The sequence below is a fragment of the Branchiostoma lanceolatum genome, chromosome 5 (genome assembly GCF_035083965.1).
Source record: "Branchiostoma lanceolatum isolate klBraLanc5 chromosome 5, klBraLanc5.hap2, whole genome shotgun sequence".
Taxonomy (NCBI): domain Eukaryota; kingdom Metazoa; phylum Chordata; class Leptocardii; order Amphioxiformes; family Branchiostomatidae; genus Branchiostoma; species Branchiostoma lanceolatum.
In genome coordinates, this window is record NC_089726.1 from 2,458,289 (window position 1) to 2,477,253 (window position 18,965).

Consider the following 18,965-nt stretch of genomic DNA (forward strand, 5'->3'; position numbering starts at 1 on the left):
CCCCTGAAAAAAAAAAAACATGCTATCATGAAAACACGACCAAGGTTTGGTTTCTCCCAACAATGCCAGTGGGGACAATTACAGATTAAACGGTTTACGGGTGAGTTAACAGGTTTTCTATGTAAGCAGACAGCCATAAGCCTAAGTGATGTTCAATCGTGGGAACATTTTCCGCTCTTGTTTACTATTATATCAGCTAAAATGAACAGGAGCTCTCATTGTTTAGATTTGAAAACTAGTTCTAAGACTTGTCGTTGTTTCATATTCAATCATTGTCGATTACAGGCTTCGAATTTTGTACCATGATGGCTGCAATTGAAGACGATATCTCAATGACATTATCTAGCAGACATCCTGAAGGTCGTCCCTGGTTTGACCTTGTTTCTTAGTTAAAGCCCCACTATGTAAGATTTTGGCGCAAAAATTGAAAATATTCTTGTGAACAAATCTTAATGTGAATGGCAGGTACTGACATGTACAACCCCTTTTCAGCATATTTTTTTCATTATTTTGTCTATTTTTGGTGTTTGTGAACTGTTCAAAAACAAAACAAAAACTCCCGGACACCACCTCAATAGTAGATAAACAACAACATCCCAGTGCACTGGAGGACCCCCATGGTGGTCTAATCACTTAGGCACACTTTAGACTGCCAGATGTCATCAGGCTCTTCTTCTTTGGAACACTCATATCTTTTTCCAAGAGGGTAGAATACAACTATTAATTTATTCTAGAGAGTCTACTTTGAAGGGTATCAATAAAGTGTAGTTATTTTTCCTTGAAAACTGCAAGAACTCTGGTAAGGATGATTTTTTTACAGAAACTGGTGAACTGTGAACAGGCACCCCACTGGGCAGTCAGGCTGATAAGAAGTACAGAAGCCATGTGTGGCATGTGTTGATTTCACACTGTGTGTTGTTTTGGATGGAGGATAACAGTTTTTTTTAAATTATAAAGTTGTTAGTATGGTGCAATAATGTTGTAAACTCCCTCCCTGAATATCGGTAAGCAATTCTATAGAGTTGATCAAACTTGCTATGCAAAGAAATGGTAGGAAAATATACTTTCTGTATTGGCCTAAAACTACATAGTGGGGCTTTAAAGTTTGCAACTTGCAAAATGACTTGTATGACATTGTCTGCACAATAACGTGTAGTTGTGGGTAGGGAGTAATTATAACAACGGTGTTTACGTACTGTGATATATCTACCTGCTTAAAAAAGTACTGGTAAGTGAAGCCAGAAAGAACAACAAGGTGACAATCAAAGGTCAAAGCTTTCATATTTACACCTGTCAATCAACCGGCGGCCGCCATTTTGGAACGTGGCATGATGGGAAACACAGCACCATCATGATACAATAGGAGTTAATTCGAACAAACCACTGGTAAAATCGAAGTTTTACAGTATAATAGATGATCAGTGTGCAAACCTATTCTTATGTAGTGGAATGAAAGAAGAATAAAATAGATCTAATTACAATCACAAGATATGAGTTGGTTTCAACTAAAGCGTACCTTTGTACCTAACTTGTTACATGTATATACATATATACACAAAACGACTTTGTAGGCTTCACCACAAAATGATAAATTCGGGTTGTTCATGAGTACTAAAGCGTACTTTTGTTTTAACAGTGATATGTATATATATTTATATATTGCTTTGACGGCAACAGCACAAAATAATATGTCCAAGTTCTTTTTACAAATAGTACAGCGTAAAACAGTAAATTGCATACAATGGTTTTGACGACAACGCCATAAACTCTTATCAAGCACCTTTTGTTCCAGACTAGTGCCTTAAATAAGCCCCATATATACAGGATGCAGAACGAGACCATTGGGTACCAAGTCTGCCGACAAACAAAAGCCAAATGCCAAACTCAACGGTCATTGACAGATCATACAGGATCATACAGAGACCTTGAAGATAATTGAAATATCAATGGGCGCTCACTGTATGACTCATGATCATAAAGGGTCTGCCAATTTGGACGCTCATCGTTCTATTAGAAGCATTATCTCTGTAAGGAGCCTTCACCTACGTACAACATCAAAAGATGCAAAAGACTAGTTTCTGTTCAACAGTTACATAACATAACATAACATAACATAACATAACATAACGTTGCGTAACGTAACATGACGTAACATAACATACTGAAAGATCTGAGAGATCATTGAAGAATCTTTGAGAGATCCCCGGGAGACTGTCAATAGCCTCTCATCGACCTAATCCCTTGGACTCCCAACGTTAGTTGTTGCCTTGCGACCGTGAACTGTACCGCTCCCTGAACAGTTTATCCCAGTCGTCCCTCTTCCTCCTGATCTCCCAGCACATCCGGCGCGTCACCACGAACTCCTCATCCCACTCGCTCTCCCAAACCACCGTCTGGTTGGCCACCTTCCAGTCGTCTATGGCAGAACTGCAATACCGCGACACCTTGTCTAAAACGCGCTCGTAATGCCTGACCTCGCGCTTGAAGTCTTCACCCTCCGCGGCAACCTTGGCCCTGAAGATGTCGTAGAAGTGGTAATACAGTAGGTGGTCGGCGCCGTTCACTCGTCGGAACTGCAGTTTCTTGGACTCGTCGCGTACGTCTCTCTGATTGGCCGGCGGCTCCTTGAATCCCACGTCATAGAGAATGTCCCGGATGGTCCAGCACATGTGCCTCTTCAGCAGCACCAGGGACTGGTTCAGCCGCTCGTAGATCAGGACCAGGGCGAACTCTGACTCTAACGCGTCGATGTAGTCTATCACGGCCTTGCCGCCCGGTCCGAGTCCGGGGAACACTCCCATGCCGCGTCCGCGTACGGGAATGCCCAGGGCCTCGGCCATGCAGTTAGTGGTGCATCGGTAATTCACGCGCATGCGTCTCTTTTCCCAGAACTCCGGAGCGCTCAGATACCTAGCAATAGAGAGAGTAGACAAGAAAAAAGTCACACCTTTCATTGTTTTATGCCGAAATATAGAAACCTGTAATGTTTACTCATTAAATCATACTGTTTGGCAGATCTCACCCATCTTCATATGTATATCGTGCATTTCTATGGTGTATCTTGTGCATTTCGCGTATTTCGGTAAATACACGGACACCGGTGAAGGACGGTTATAACGGCAGCTATAGATATGTACAGATATATTTGTATTTGTATTTATTGAAAATGAAAGACAAGTCATTACACTGGGTCAGATATAGACTCTGATGTGATAGGCCAAAGGGCGGTTATACCGGATATGTACAAATACAGATACTGGTACCTCTGCAGCGGAGGCGGGTTCGGTCTCTGCTCGACGTCGAACTGCATCTCCAAGTGGGAGGAGACGAAATCCGTCTCAAACCGATCCAGGGGGTTCCTCAAGATGGTGACGTACTGGGCGTTTCTCTTGACTATCTTGTGCAGCGCGTCGCGGTTGTAGCGCACCTGGCGGTACAGAATAAGACACATACTTTTAGATAGAGGAATGTTCGAAAACCCAGTACCGTCAACTCACCTTTCAGTCAGAAAACAGTTGGTATCAAACACGGGCAGCAACATCAAACTCAATCAAACTGCCAAAACCGAAAACCAATGCAGAGGAGCGAAGATTCCTGTACCGCATGTCACAACTCTGGACCAGGACAGTTGATGCATGAACTTTATATACTTCTGTGAACTTTTTATCCAGCTATCCTTCGTTAATGTATTGTGTAATGTTGTATCTATGTGTAATTGTATTTGTTTAAGGACCACAGGAAAAATAGCTGCACATTGTAAGCTAATTGTGGAACTGAATAAAGTCAAGTCAAGTCCAACAGTGTTGAATTCGAAGTCCTATTGGGAACCTAAAAACTGTATTAGCTTAGCTTAACAACTATTTTCAAGCACCAACGCCTGTGTCCAACGTGTATTAGACTGTTGCAATCCTGATAACATTCTAATGAAATCAAAGCAGCAAATTCATGTTTCTTGGTCAAGATGTAAAGACAATCACACAACAACTTGGAGATGTCGTGTTTTACATTTTCCTGTACATCTCTTCTTTGTTCAACTGCTGATATCTGAAACCTTGTGCGAATACGAGTATTGCTGTGACATTGCAAAAGCAATCATTATGGATGTGCGATGTTATGACATGAGTCCAGAAAATAAAGTCCCGTGGTAAAACGGAAATCTAACGTTATCTGAACAAATGGATTTGATTTCCTGTCATTATGACACAATATTACTGTTCTATTAAGTTATCGTTATTTCAATTATCATCTAGTCATGATTTCTGTTGTTTGATGAATGGTATATTTTCTAATCAATCTTCATCCCTGTACTATTTGTTATTATCTGCCGTTTTTACTGCTGCAATGTAATTCTATGTGAGGGGTTTACCCCCCCCCCCCCCAGGAATCTTTGAAAAGCACCACCAAGGCGACATGTATGCCTGGTTAAAAACAACAACAACAACTCTCTCTCTCTCCGATTTTACGTCTTTTATTCCCCATCATATGGGGGTTGGACGTGCCCGTGGACTCCTCATCAAGTGAAATTCTTTTTTGTAGCAAGAGTTTTTACGGCTGAATGCCCGTAAACAACAACAGCAACAACAACAACAACAAAAAAGAACACCTGGTGGGCGAGGATGTTTCTCGTCAACTCTCGCGAGAACACGGCTGGGGGCTGCAGGACGTCCTGCCTGCGGATGTCGCCGGACCTACATATGATAGATATGATAGATGTCATCATCATCTATTGAACTGTATATCAGCCTGGCCGTGACCAAGCTATTACATATTTCACATAGCTCTATGATATGATCTGTCAAGCAGTACTTTTTCTACGTTATTATAATCATTATGAATATAATATAGACTTTAAGAAGCCATTACAGCACTGGTAACAGGTATATGTACAACCATCTGGAAGCTCTGACTAGCATTTCAACTTACCTCTGACCTCCAGTGTGCGATTTCGTTAACTTGAAACTTAATACGTTGTTCTGCAGTCTTTTTATGCTTGTTGTAGTCATACATATGTAAGCATTATGTTTTGCTCGCATTGTTTTGTATGTACTTAAGTGAATTTGTGATTAGTAGAGAAGGAAGAGTAGATTAGATATTTAGATTTTCAAGTCTAATCTTATAGATTTCTTTGTAATAAAACAAACAAACAAATAAACAAACATCAACCTGAGGTCCTGAGGAATGGACGGGTTTCCCGGTCTGATCGGCAGGGTGACGAACAGGTCGTTAAGGTACCCGAACCTTAAGAGGATGGACTGTACCACGGCCGACCCGCCCGCGGGGATGTAGATGAGCACCAAGTCTGTTTTCAGGATGCACAGTTTCGTAGGTTTCCTGTAAAGAGAAGATACACATTTTACCATGAAAAAGAAGCAAGAAGTCGAATTCACTTATACTCAGTTATAATCCTCGTATTAAATTAACAATTTATCTATCCATCCATCCATCCATCCATCCATCCATCCATCTATAGATCAGATCTATTTATAGATCAGATCTATTTATAGATCTATCTATCTAATATCTATCCAATATCTATCTATCCATCCATCCATCTATCTATGGGCTATCTATAGATCTATCATTTACTGTAGATAAACTCGCTTACATTGCCTCCCCCGTAGCGCCACTGCTACCCTCCGCCAGTGCGCCTGCGCTGCCGAGGATCCTGGGAGGAAGGCTGACGAGTTCGTCCTCCATGACGACCAGGTAGACAGCCGTGGTGACCACCAGCACCATGAAGACCAGCCACATCAGACTCCTCCTGTCCATGGTTACTGGTGGAGAAAGAATACAACTCGGATAATGTGTGTACTAGGTGGATTCAGTTCGCCCTCCATGACGACCAGCACCACAGCCGCGATGACCACCAGCACCATGAACACCAGCCACATCAGACTCCTCCTGTCCCTAGTTACTAGGGGAGAAAATACAACTTGGATAATGTGTGTGGATGGATGCGGCGTTGGAGTTGCGTACGTAATGGCAAACTGTAGCTGTTTGGCCCGGAACGAAGAGGCCCTTGGTTCAAATCCACTGACATGCCCAATGTTGTGCCCTTTTATTAGGCAAGGCACACTAAACGACTGTCCACTACACTACAGGACCACGGAGGCCAGCTACATCAGACTCCTCCTGTCCATGGCCACTGGGAAACTGGTGGAGGAATGATACATCTCGGTAAATGTGTACACTAGATGGATGTGACGTCGCGGAATTCGTTTGTTTGTGCCTTTATTTTCACTCGAAATTGCCCTATTCGGCCATCGGGGCCGCTTTTCATGGAGGTCAAGTTGGGAGGAGTGTCAAGGGGTCATTTGAAGATATAGAAAATCTTGGTTAACAGAGATGACTCAAAATAATATAGATGATAATAGATAAATAGATAAATGAATTGCAGGGTATTTGGCCCAGAAACCAGAGGCCCTGAGTTCAAATCCCTTGACATGTCCCATGTTGCGCCCCTGGGAAAGGCACACTACACGACTGTCCTCGCTTTACTCAGGTGAAAATGAGCGCCTGGCTTCGGTTAGGGACGTCCCTCGGATAGGACGTTAAATGGAGGTCCCGTGTTTGAGGAGAGCCAGATATCGAGCACGTAAAAGAACCCACCACACCTATCAACCTTGAGTTGCAGGAAGGTACACGTATAGGGGAGAAGGGGAAGCGATCTGGCTGCAGACTAGAAGAACATAGGAAAGAGGCTGACAGCATCAATGTGTGAATGTTCGAACAATCTACAGACTCTACTACTTTGGATTGTTTTAAAAGATTTGAATAAAATCAATTTTATTGGACAGGCTTTCTGCTATGCAGCCTCCAATCAAGGCTTCATGGGATCAGATCTCGTCTGACAAAACGAATTTACTCTATTGTACAATTTCCTCTATTTTACTGAAGATAATCTTTTTGAAATTCTTGTCCCCAAATGTGGATCACACCCTCTTCGGGCCAAGGCCGAAGTTCCACCAGTTAAAAAACTAACCATCAGAACCTACCACAAATGTAGCTAATCATAGTGTTCTTTTAAGTGGTGCTGGTAGAAAACGCTCAACACTTCAGTGAACATGATCGTAGAAGTGTTGCTTCTAACCTGTTTTCAAATTCGTCAATGTTCACAAATTCGATGTAGGAGTAGCAGCCCCGTTTGAGTGTGAGCCTAGTTAGTTCAAGGGCTCCCATATTCTCCCTTCACCAACCAATATGTGCCCTGGAACTAGCGAGGGTGACACTCAGTCAGAGTCTGACAGGGACTACTAACAGCCGGTATCGTCTCTTTGTAACCCAGACAAAACGAAGTTCCTCTATAATTGTCCAAGTTAAAGCTTTTTTTATCCGTCCCCAGATCTAGAACATGGTTCTTCGGGCCATGGCCGAACTACCACCAATGAAACAAGTTACCACCAGCGCTACAATTAGAAATTATAATGTTCGTCTAAGTGGGGCACTGTTAGAAAAAGCTTAAAAACTTGAGTGCAGGGCAACTTCGTCCTTTAAAAAAGATCTTCTAACTAATCTTTCAAGACCAAACGCCACTTTAAACGAGCTCTAGTCGTCGTTCGAATCTTGAAGTGTTCGAATGACTTATGAAGGTTATTTTACCTACAGATCCTCTAAATCTTTAGATCCAAGTTACTATCATGACGGCTCGGCTATGCCTGACGGACTGTGCTCTTCATCTAAAGGAAACGATTCAAGACGAAACGTGACAGTAGTAGCGTTGTGACCCCGAACTGTTGTCGTCAAATGTACAATACGGAGTGTTTACAACATCTGTGTGCACGTCCAATCACTAGAAACAGCCGGTATTGCTTGCCTCTTAAATACTTACCTGAAGCACAGATTATAACCGCTGTTGTGTCGTAGGTTGGCACCTCCTATGATTGTGTCTCTGAGACGGAGGGTACGATGAAGGTTTGTTTCATAACATGACAAAATGTTGCCATATCATATCGTATGGGGAGGGGTGCCACAAACGGCTGCGAGCATTTGCTGCATGGCGAAGACAGAACCGGTCGGGCAAGCTCGTGCCTTGAGGCTATACAATCAAAACACGCCGTTTACAGAAAAGGCAATGAACAGATCCAGACCCACCATATGTCACGTGTACACAGAGACCACAGTAGAGTTAGTTAACAAGCCGGGGTTACGTCAGTAAGCACAAGGCTTTGCAGAACGCTTTGATTCTTTACGAGGTAGACGATTTTCAATAAAATCTCTTGGAAAAATAGTGACTCGTCACAGAAGTAACTTCCCAAAGGCAGGTGTTCATAGTAGAATTCAAAATGACACCACGTACGGAAGGTGTCATAAAATAACGCGTATTTATCACTTGGAATTTGGATTTTATTGGAACTGCAACAGTGGGAAACAGGCAGCTATTTCTGATGTTATGATTCACACACATAATTAAGTTTATTGCAAGTTCTTGCCTGTAGGCTAATTTCAAGTACATGAAAGGACGGACAGACAATTGATAACAATATAGCATGTGACTATTCTAGCCGTTTTTACACTTGGCCAGAGTGAGGAAAATTGTTTGAAGTGCCTTTCCCAAGGGCACAAGATCGGTGTCTTCAGGGGATTCGAACCCGGGACCCTTGGGTTCTAGCATGGGCTGAAAACCCTGCCGTTACGCCACACGACCCCACTTGTGATTAATCAATGAAACAATCAATCACATAATCATTTCAATCAATTAATCGAATCGATCAATCAGTTTATTGATTTTTTCGTTTATTCAGATTGCACAGCCCTGTTGACCTTAACCACTGTAAATTAGTCATTATTATCCATAGCCTATGATACATGTACAACTCGGCTCAACGACAACTTGCAGACTCTTGTCGTATGATATGCCATAATTTGTTCCGGTGGCGGATTCGGTTACAAAAATTTACCATGTAACGTTTCAATAGAAACTCTCTCGTATTCTCATTTCAAGAGTTGCGAGTGCCGCAGAGCACGTATTCAGAACGTCCTGCGTATACGGCAATTAGCCTGCTATTTAAACCTATCATAACTGCCGAATCTCTTTTGTTCTCTTTGATCAACGTTGCATCGGAGTAACAGTCGTTGCATAAGATATGTCTTTGGATACTACTGAATCAACCTATATGTGAGATATTAACCTTAAATACGCGAACACGACTTTAAACACTGTTCTGGCGATAGACGTCGTGGGTGGCCCGTCAGGCCTTCACCACACCTAGAAGACCTTCTAGACTTTTAACTTCGGCAAGGAAATCTTATATGGCCGGCGTTTGGAGGTAAAGTAACGTTCCTTGAGCAGGCTGCCCCACTCGCGTTTCTCGCGGCCAAACGTGTAGCACATTTTTCTGGTGAAGTCAAACTTCTCGTTCCACGTAGTACCCGCTATGACGGTTTCGTTTGCCGAGGTCCAGTTGTCCACGGCCGTCCGGCAGTACTTCGCCACTTGGCTCTGTACGTTACGGAAGTTTTCTACCTCCTTGTGGAAGTCAGGCCCTTCTGCCTTGATCCTCCTCCAGAGCGTCTGGTTGAAATAGTCGTACACTAAGTAGTCGACGGAGTTCACTCGTCTGAAGTTACGAATGTGCTCTTCGGTTGATAAACGTGCTAGAGTCTCTTTCTTGGGAAGTGATGTCGTTGCAACGTAATGCATAATATCCGTGACGCCCCAACACATGTGCCTCTTCAGCAGCACCAAGGACTGGTCTAAGTACTCGTAGATTAGAACCAAAGCGAAGTCAGAGTCCAGCTGTGTGATGGCGTCCAGTGTTGCCTGAAAGTCCCGCATGTCCATGGTCTCGTCCAATGGGAACCCAAGAACGGCAGACATACAGTTTCTAGTGCAGTAGGACGTCGTCTTTTGTGACTCCCAGTACTCGGGGTTGTCTAGGTACATTTTCGGCGACTCTGCCTTCGCCGTTGTGTTGAAATGTTTGTCCAATCGGGAGGAGACAAAGTCTGCCGCAAACCTATGAATGGGAAGTCTCAACATTGTGATGTAGCGAGCATTTTCAGGGAACATCTCTGTCATGATTTCCCTGTCGTAGCGGGCGGGTTGGGAGAACACGTTGATCGTCTCCTCTCGGTACACGCGAAGCGGTGACGTCACGCCCGAAGGACGGAGGTACTGCGTAGATCTGACGTCATGGTAGCCGCGATCTTTTGCGGAACTTCTCTTGTTAACCGGGATGGTGATGAAAAGGTCCTTCAAGTAACCGAACCTGGAGGGAGTGTTGAGAAGAGAAACAAAATATTGGCGTTGTAGGCAATATATAATGCAATGAACCTACTCGAATTTCAGAAAAACAATCATAATACATGGACGTCGATGAAGCTTAGACATCCAAGTAATGAGATACTTAATACAAAAGTCACACAAGCAACTGGATAATTTATCATGTTGCTTGTCAATGAGTAACTTTACCATAAGTATTGAGGTAATCACCTTTCAATGACTGTGTTCAGGATCACGGTTAGACAAGAAAACACAATAATTCATTTCTTTTTAGAGTCTTTGACGTTATCTGGTAACTGTTTGCTGCTCTAACTACTTTCATGTCGCGCATTCAGCATTTTTCGTGCGTATTTCAGTAGTCTGATATGTAAAAACGCTAACCTGGTCAGGATACAGTGTAGAATCTCGGAGTCGGCTCCAGGTGCGTAGATGTAAACAACGTTTGTATGGAGGATACACAGATAGTGGCCCAAGTCCCTGTGAGGGAAAGAAAACATAATGGAAACATTGTCGTTTTGTATCATTTCCAGGATGAATATGCTCTGTTGTTAACTAGCATTATACCAAGTTTTGCTTCGTCCAATGATATCACGAGTCCAATGGCATCCAATCATGTGCCATTGAACACTCTCACCCAATGACATATCACCGTTTACGTCCAATCACAAACCATTCTCCTCGACTGTCCTCACCTAATACGGATAGACGTCACAGAAGTGCTGCTGCCCGATGACCAGCGTTAGCCAATCGAAACGCATCACATTAACATGTTCTCCTCGCTTTGCCTCATCCAATGACATCACGCGCTACGCCTTGCTATTCTAATCCAATCACATGTCGTCGTTTATATTAAGTCGAATCACAAACCGTCCTTCTCGACTGTCCTATCTTATTACGGATATACATCACAGAAATGATGCCGCCTCATTGGCCAGTGTTAGCCAATGAAAACCAGACACGTACCTCTGGACAACGGCTGGGTTTAGCGGTATGCCATCGTCCATGTACATTGGTTTGTCCAGCTCAAGATGGTCCACCTCCAGATCGATCACGTGATGCGTGACGCCGCTGTTCTCGGAGAGGTTGAGGTACGTCACGACTGACGTCATCGCGGCCAACACGATGACCAGTGACATCAGCTTCTTCTCATCCATGCGGAACAAACTGGAGATTCGTCGATAGACGTTATCTTAAATCATTTATATACAGAAGTATTTTATGTACATATACTTAGAATATTGCTATAGTTGTCCATGTCAATATTGAATTGTGATGTCTTAAGCTTGTCTTTCTTTGGGAGAAGGACTAGCCCTTTGCAACAGGCTAGATGGGCAGCCCTGGCTGAACAGTCAAACAAATAAATGAATAAATCTTCGATGAAGGTTAGGCATAAGATATCAAGATACGCAAGGTTAAAGTTACTCAAGTAACAATACAATTTGGAAACGGTCAGACGTTTCAGACAGCGTCGACCTTCTTTCGTCAGTGCTAGTGACTTAGTCAAAAACAAAAATCTGGATTTTCTAACTATTAAACCGAAAATTGGAATTGAAGCTGGATATGGCTTCAAGAAATAACGTCACATAATCTTTTGAATATTGAGGGAGTTTTCGAATTTCCTACATGAACATGATGACAAAAATCTAAATGTATGAATGTATGAATGTAGGCTATCATTTTGAAATACAAATTTTTGTTGATCGTGGATTAAGGTCACCTGCTAGACATGCTAGCACTGCACGAAATGGCCTCGTATCCCGGCGTATACGTACAGGGATTCCTCCGTAAATATTCCATATCATGGTGCGGATTTAGCGTATCCGTTAGTTATAACGGATACGCTAAATCCGCACCGGGATATGGAATATTTCCGGAGGAATCCCTGTACGTATACGCCGGGATACGAGGCCATTTCGTGCAGTGTAGAAAGAAATCATGACTATTACAAAACCTCGACAAATCTATGATAGTTTATCTCATTTTACCCTTTATGAATTAACATCACCGGGCATATGGAAATGAGTATTCCACTTACTACTCTCTTATTAAAGTTTCCAAATCTGACCTGCCTTAGTGTTTACATGTGAATGTCAACGACTGTCAACTCAACACGATCACTCAAGGTGTTTCAAGTCTCCTGACAAAGATTTTGTCTGCCGACGTCGATCATATAAAGGCCATTCTTTTCATCGGTGCTTTCTTTGATGACGAATGTCGATGAACATGTTTTGAATTCACACAGCTGTAACGTTAGATAATAACAGACAAAACAAGAATGCTCAAGATGGCGCATTGAAGTCAAAGGTCAGCTGTGATTCAAACTACAACAGAACACAACAGCTAACTTTAGTAGGACACATTTATCCTTAATACAGACCGACACGTCAACACATTATGGTGGGTTTGGGGGATCTAGTACGCACATTGTTAAAACAGGTAAACAACTGAAACAGTGTGGTTATGTTATGTTGACTTGGTGAAGTATACTGTGGACAATATCAAAGTTGTTGCAGTTAATAACCTTCAACACGGCAAATAGCATAGGATACCTTTTTCACAATTTGACGCCCAAAAATGGACAGACATACCTTTTCATTTCATTGAAAATTCATCCCAGGGGAACTTGTTGTGATTCTGTTGCTATTTTGGAAAGGTAGCAAGGATTAGGTGCCAAACAATGGCTGCAAACCCTGTCGCGAACATAACCGGTTAGTCGGGTTCAGACTACGTCGAACAATGCTGTCTAGCGGTTAGTAAACGAACTGCAGCCTCAGTTGCCTTTGTAATGACAGTGTGTTATACTATACAGGCACTAGTGAGAGGAGTTTGGTGGACCAAGCAGGTTATAGGGAATCGAACTATAACCTCCTTGTGTGGACACTACGATATCAGTGACACAACATGTCTGCGTTAGATAAACAGGAAAAAGAAGGCTTCAAACGATTCCTGGATAAGAAATTGGTTTTGAAAATTCGTCACTACAAACACTTTAAGGTACAGGCAATGTTAGAGTTACTCAAGGAACTGGATAGATTTTGTAAACGGTTGATGGTTTCCTTAATCTGTCCAGTTGCTTGGGTAACTATTACCTTGCGTATCTCATTACCTGGATGTCTAACCTTCATCGAAGTTAAGATATAATTTCTACCAACCATTCGATCCTACCAAGGAGGTTTGATCCTACATGTCGATGCCTGTGCACGGAAGAAATTTAATCGATGCCAACTGTGAAAAGAAATACAAACACACGAGAACCAACGGGAAGTTCAGGATGTCTTTATTGCTGTACGTTGCCATGTAAGATGTAGAGACACAATCGCGTGGAATTTTCCACACTCCAAGTACAAACAACTAACGTACATGTAGAACATGGAATATACAATCTGTGATTCACATGTCATTTGGCAAATACGTCTTCCCCAAGCAAATATGGCTTATTAACTGCAGCATGGAATGGTTTATTTCACCAATAATAATTATGTTCTCCTGATCATGTATTTTCGTAAATACCTTCAAGTTGTTTAACCCAAGAGTTTGGTATAACCTTTGTTTAACGTGTGTTACGCAGAAGGGCGGTTATACCGGCTATACAGATCTAGATAACGTTGCTACATGTGCATGTTCATCTGTGTATACATGTAGACGCACTCCTCTAGTGATTAACATTTACAAAGTGTAAACAAATGGTTAGGCTGGACAACGGGGTAGAGTGCATGCAAATGTAAACTGACGATGAGGAAAAAACGGGAGATTTTGCTGTAAATACATTCCAGCGGGAACATACTTTTGTATTTCAGTTATTTACCCAGTGGTACGTTTTGTAACTTTGGATACGCAACCAGCTGGTGATCTCTAAGCAGATGTGAGAAGGAAAGATTGTAACATTTGCTTGATGACTGCATTTTGCTGACAGTAAGACCACAGATCAAAAATCTCAATTAGTTACTAAAGAAATATTTCATTAATTAAGGACTTTACAATTAGTTTTCGGCCATTGCAATAAAGTTATAAAATTACAATTATATTTTTGTATTCAACCCCTGACAATTGCATCCTCCCTCCCAACATCTGCTTGGAGATTACAAGACCCTGCAGATATTTGCATTGTCCTGATCCAAAAGTGAAAACCCTGCTTCCCTCGCATTACAGAAATGTACAAGCCAAGTACTGAAGAAGGAACAGTTATGCACAATGAGACTGACACATTTTTTCGTACATCCCAGCATCTTCAGAACCAGGTCTGAGTCTATAATTATTGCATCTACAATGCAGCAATTTTGCAGCAACTATACAATTTCCTATTTGCATGTACATGACATTCTCTTGCAACAATGAGAAAAAATAAGCTTGGCTCTATGGTTATAAAAGCACCTTTCTAATATACAGATCTAGCTTGGATGGAGTGAGAACATAGGCTTAACTATGCATTTGATTTAGATGAGTTTAGATATAAATGTAAAACTATCCTGATAGTACATAATACCACCTGATATTCCAGTATACAACAAACCGGTCACATTTGCTAAATGCTTTGTTTTTGAAACCTCACAAGGAAAAGAAGGCAGGACTGAAGAGTAAGCGAGATACAGATGATCACAAAGGTAATAAGGCAGTCATCCTCAATTGAGGTGAAGCATGATGCTTTTTCAAATAGCTGGTGGTAGTGCAATGCAGCTTTGCCAGGGCTCGCGTTTTTGGCCAAGCACACCGGGTCACCCCTACACTTGCTAGTCTGATAAATTTTGCTTCAAACATGGTAGCGATATTGCTGGTTACTGGACTATTTGAGTGCAGTGTTAAAGAATGTTAAAGCAATGATTTAATGCATTTCATAATGTTCATATACCCTTACAGCTAGATGACTGTACAGTAAAGGATGGCACATTGCACCGTGCGTGCATAGTCAAATGCATAGAATAATATACAACAAAGCTTTGCACATAATCAAAGCATAACAATGACATGTGATCTGCAATAATGCAATGTGCGTAGTACAGTTTTGCTGTAGAAACACTCAGAGTCAAATTTCCTGTAAAATTTTCATTGAACCTTTTTGGAACCAGAATCTGAATTGACAAAAATGGCTATGCTGTCCTATTGTATACAAATTTTATCTCAGTGTGCAAAAAATGTTCAGATTTTCCATATACAGTATGATATCCCTAATATACAGTGTATGTTACGGAAATCTATTCAACTACTAATGTGTGTATGAGTAAAGATAAGGTACATGTCATGATAAATCAATCAACCAAGTATAACTGCATAAAAGTTGTACCAAGAAGCCATTTTTTCAATAAAAATTGTAATATCATACATACAGCCTCCTGTGCTCATTGAACTACAAATGATATTCTATTTACATTATAAAAGAAATTCAATGTAAATCAAATGTAAAAAGCTATTTTTCATAATTCTGAAACATTTTTGGTGTTTGTACAATATGTATAATCTCAAAGGAATATGACTATCAAAGTCTTGCATAAATGACATGTCATTGAGTACTATTGATAAATGCATGCATGTTTGTTGATTCTTTTAATCATGATAAAATATGCCATTTTGACATATGTACAATACATGTACATGTGTCATATAGTCACATTACAGATACAGAGTAGTATATAATTTGTTTTGCAAAGGTTTCTAGTAAATAAAATTGCCCTGGAGTCTTAAAAGTTTGAGGACAAAGCACAACTACATGTAGTTTCATAAACAGTAACATTGTATAATTATGCTACCTTTATCCCTAAGTGTTCAAGACTTAGTCACATGATTTTAAATTTCATTACCTTGTGCAAGTTTTGAACCTGTCAATGGATAAAGATTTGATGAACACGGCATATAAAGGAATAATTTGGTAAAGGTTACGGGTTGTTTTCCTATTTTTTCCTCAACATTAATTCAAAATTTATTACACACTAGGTAATGTCTTCTTAATAACATTTAATGACCAAATTATGATCAACATAAGTCATAACATAATCAAATGAAATTACATTTATTGGAAGGAATGGCAACAAATAGATTATATCAGTTGAAAGAAACCAAATATTCCAGAAAAGGAACTGCCTTTTTCAAAATGAAGAATGGGGGTAAGAATAAAACGAAAACAGAGCCCTGAGAATTTTTTACTCCGTCATCAGCAAATGCATTTCAAGAGGCTGTATAAGATGTATATATACAGTATACATTCAATAGAAATATCTGTATATCAATATGTATAATACAGTACATATCAAGCATAGATATTTTCAGAGACTGCATGACATTATTATGTATAATTATAGTATATATACCTTCATTGATACATAGAATATTCTGCCCTTAGTTTCCTGTTGTAATGTTCTGTCTCACCTCGAGACTCAGTCAGAAACTTTGATTTGATCGAACATGAAAATTAGAAGGCATCTCTGGTGTGATATGGCATTGGTCTATCTGTTGAGTGTGGAATAGATTAAATTTTTCTGTAAGAAACAACAACAAAAAAATACAAGAGGAAAGTATATTGCATTACCTAATTTTGTCTGTTTCCGTACATTTGACAATGGCAATGCAATATTGAGAAAAAAGATTTTCTGGGTTACATTTGTGGCTTTTACTGATGAAATGTTTGTAATCTATAGGTTTGGCTCTGAGTATTTTGAAATTGGCTTCATACATTCTACAAAATTTGATGTTTGTTTCAAATACCAGACTCTCAGTCAATTGGAATCAGTATAATCAATGCTACAACATCATTTCACAGACAGCCGAAACACCATCAGCTTTTAAGCAACCACTGAGCATTAACTACAATTTCATATCCTTAAACTTATCCTAAACGTTGGCAACATTGTACAAGCAGCAGCTAGAGATACTTTGAAATTCTTGTATGGACATTATTCATTATTGTATACAACACGGAAGTTATTTACATCTCATTATGTTGTCAATGGCAACAAACTGCAATCATTAGGGAGCAAAATTGTCATAACATTGAATATTGCTTCCTTCAAGGCCCCCTACCACTCCTCTCAGTTTACATTGACATGTGCAAGGAGACAATTTCTTTAAGGGAAGCTCGTTTACCCACTTGAGTGCAGTCAGACATTGTGGCTTACATTCTTCAACTTTTTCCTCATTCCATTTCTTAATTTTCCTCACTTTTTTTGCTAACTCTACTGTCATTTTCGTTCTTAGCAGGTTTGTACTTTTTGAAGGCTTAAATTGTTCTTTTTTTTTTAGAAGAGATGGCACCACATATTGTGTTGTAACACAGTACAACAATTGCACCACTTGTTTGTTACTTCCCACCTTTCTTGTACTGCACAATTTTAAGTACATTTTAAAAATTTGCACATTTTTTAAATCTGACAAATCTTCACTGGATTACCTACTGGAATCTCTGGGGCCTATTCTGCCATTGCAGAATGCTGAAATCAAACTTTTAAAATTTGAAAAAAATGTTTTTGGCAAATCTTCACTGGCATAACTATTGAAATCTCTGAAATCATTTTTGCTCTTGCACAATGTTGAAATCAAACTCTAAAAATTTACACGTTTTCTTTTGCAAATCATAACTACTGAAAATTCTGGAGTACTCATTTCTCATCTCTAAGACTTGCAGAATGTAAAACTTGAACTTAAAATCAAAGGAAGATTGCCTGCAATTTCCCAGCCTCTTCAACCACGACCTGCTGTCTCCCGAAGCATTGCACAAAACTTGTTCTTGGCAAGGTGCCCCCCCCCCTTCCCTTCTTGGCAAGACTCCGCCCAACCTCACACCTTTGCACACCTGTCCAACACCTCCATCCACCTGGGGAGGAAGGAAGAAACTATCAGTGATCAATACATTATGAAGTCAACACTCCAGAAGGTACAACTCGTCTTGCTGGCTTTTTTTCATACTCCCTGATGAGTTAGTTAAAGTTAAAGTCCTCCCACACCATAAGGTGTATAGGGCGGTGCCCATCCCCGTGTCACAGCCCTGGGCCACACTGTGGTGCAATCACTGCAGCAGGGGGCTAGTCCACTGGCAGTGGAGTGTGTTTAACTTCCATACTGTTTCAGAAGTATGTACCATCTTTTTATAAAGTCTTTGGTATGACTCAATGCGCCTCTTGTCCAGAGGTGTCCTACCCGGGGCTTGAACCCGGGCCTTCTGGTCCAAGTAATTTGAACCAGATGTGGCTAGTAACAGAAGCACAGACCACTGCACCACAGGGACACATTATGTATTTGACAAAATGCAAGGTCACATTTTTGAACGAAAATTTAGTACATGTATTCATAATGACTAAATACAGTAACAGTAACTTACATCTTGGTAAAAACTGTCAAATTACAAATCTTTTAACAGCATTAATTCTTAACATTGCAGCTACATGTGTATTACATTTTTAGGGAATCTACTGTACATTTCCTAATGTTCAAGGAATTCAATTACAATATTTAAGAATCTCTGTACATTTACATGACATTGTGGCATATGTGAATATTCGTACATGACTAGTCTGTGGTTCTCTGAGAAGATTCTGAGAGTGACTTTAACAGTTTTTCTTCTCCGCGTCGAATCTGGAAGAGCAGCACAGAAAACTACCAAGCACAACTGCAAATGCTGTTTACATAAAGCTGTATAGGAAGCTAAAAGCAATAAAAATTCTACCACAATTTTCCCCAGTCTAATCAAAGTACATCCGATTCAATGTTGAATTCTATTGATTGATAACTTTTGAGAAGTGCCAAGGCCTAGAACATTGAA

The 18,965-nt window shown here is 40.6% G+C and overlaps 3 protein-coding genes across 4 annotated transcripts in view; all 3 read right to left on the reverse strand.

Annotated features, from left to right (window-relative positions):
• Nucleotides 1-1,258: 1,258 nt before the first annotated feature.
• On the reverse strand, nucleotides 1,259-7,996 carry LOC136434384 (galactosylceramide sulfotransferase-like). The gene is made up of 6 exons (XM_066427174.1): nucleotides 7,829-7,996; nucleotides 5,606-5,774; nucleotides 5,164-5,331; nucleotides 4,604-4,688; nucleotides 3,264-3,427; nucleotides 1,259-2,910 (listed from the first exon to the last, which is right to left on the reverse strand). The coding sequence occupies exons 2-6, from the start codon at nucleotides 5,767-5,769 to the stop codon at nucleotides 2,256-2,258; spliced, it is 1,236 nt and encodes a 411-aa protein (XP_066283271.1). The 5' UTR covers nucleotides 5,770-5,774; nucleotides 7,829-7,996; the 3' UTR covers nucleotides 1,259-2,255.
• Nucleotides 7,997-8,681: 685 nt separating this feature from the next.
• Nucleotides 8,682-12,951, reverse strand: LOC136434385 (galactose-3-O-sulfotransferase 2-like). 2 transcript variants are annotated; one of them, XM_066427176.1, is made up of 4 exons: nucleotides 12,811-12,951; nucleotides 11,186-11,386; nucleotides 10,604-10,699; nucleotides 8,682-10,208 (listed from the first exon to the last, which is right to left on the reverse strand). In XM_066427176.1, exons 1-4 carry the CDS (start codon nucleotides 12,816-12,818, stop codon nucleotides 9,218-9,220), a joined length of 1,296 nt encoding a protein of 431 aa, XP_066283273.1. In that variant the 5' UTR covers nucleotides 12,819-12,951; the 3' UTR covers nucleotides 8,682-9,217. The 2 variants fall into 2 exon arrangements, with proteins under 2 accessions (XP_066283273.1, XP_066283274.1); XM_066427177.1 differs by having other exon boundaries at nucleotides 11,186-11,411.
• A 531-nt stretch (nucleotides 12,952-13,482) lies between these two features.
• The window catches only part of LOC136434713 (FYVE, RhoGEF and PH domain-containing protein 2-like), a 39,873-nt gene continuing 34,390 nt past the window's right edge, over nucleotides 13,483-18,965 (reverse strand). Inside the window, exon 18 of the mRNA XM_066427731.1 lies at nucleotides 13,483-18,020. Coding sequence (XP_066283828.1) covers nucleotides 17,984-18,020 — 37 coding nt within the window. The 3' untranslated portion in view covers nucleotides 13,483-17,983. The remainder of the gene's footprint in view (nucleotides 18,021-18,965) is intronic.

What these genes read in the sequence shown, in the direction of transcription:
- LOC136434384 (XM_066427174.1), bottom strand. Translation starts at nt 5,769, where the DNA reads ATGGACAGGAGGAGTCTGATGTGGCTGGTCTTCATGGTGCTGGTGGTC. An exon ending in GGCGCTACGGGGGAGGCAAT is followed by an intron (nt 5,332 to 5,605) that starts GTAAGCGAGTTT and finishes TTCTCTTTACAG; the next exon opens with GAAACCTACGAAACTGTGCA. An exon ending in AACCCGCCTCCGCTGCAGAG is followed by an intron (nt 2,911 to 3,263) that starts GTACCAGTATCT and finishes CTCTATTGCTAG; the next exon opens with GTATCTGAGCGCTCCGGAGT.
- LOC136434385 (XM_066427176.1), bottom strand. An exon ending in AACCCAGCCGTTGTCCAGAG is followed by an intron (nt 10,700 to 11,185) that starts GTACGTGTCTGG and finishes TTTCCCTCACAG; the next exon opens with GGACTTGGGCCACTATCTGT. An exon ending in CTACACTGTATCCTGACCAG is followed by an intron (nt 10,209 to 10,603) that starts GTTAGCGTTTTT and finishes CACTCCCTCCAG; the next exon opens with GTTCGGTTACTTGAAGGACC.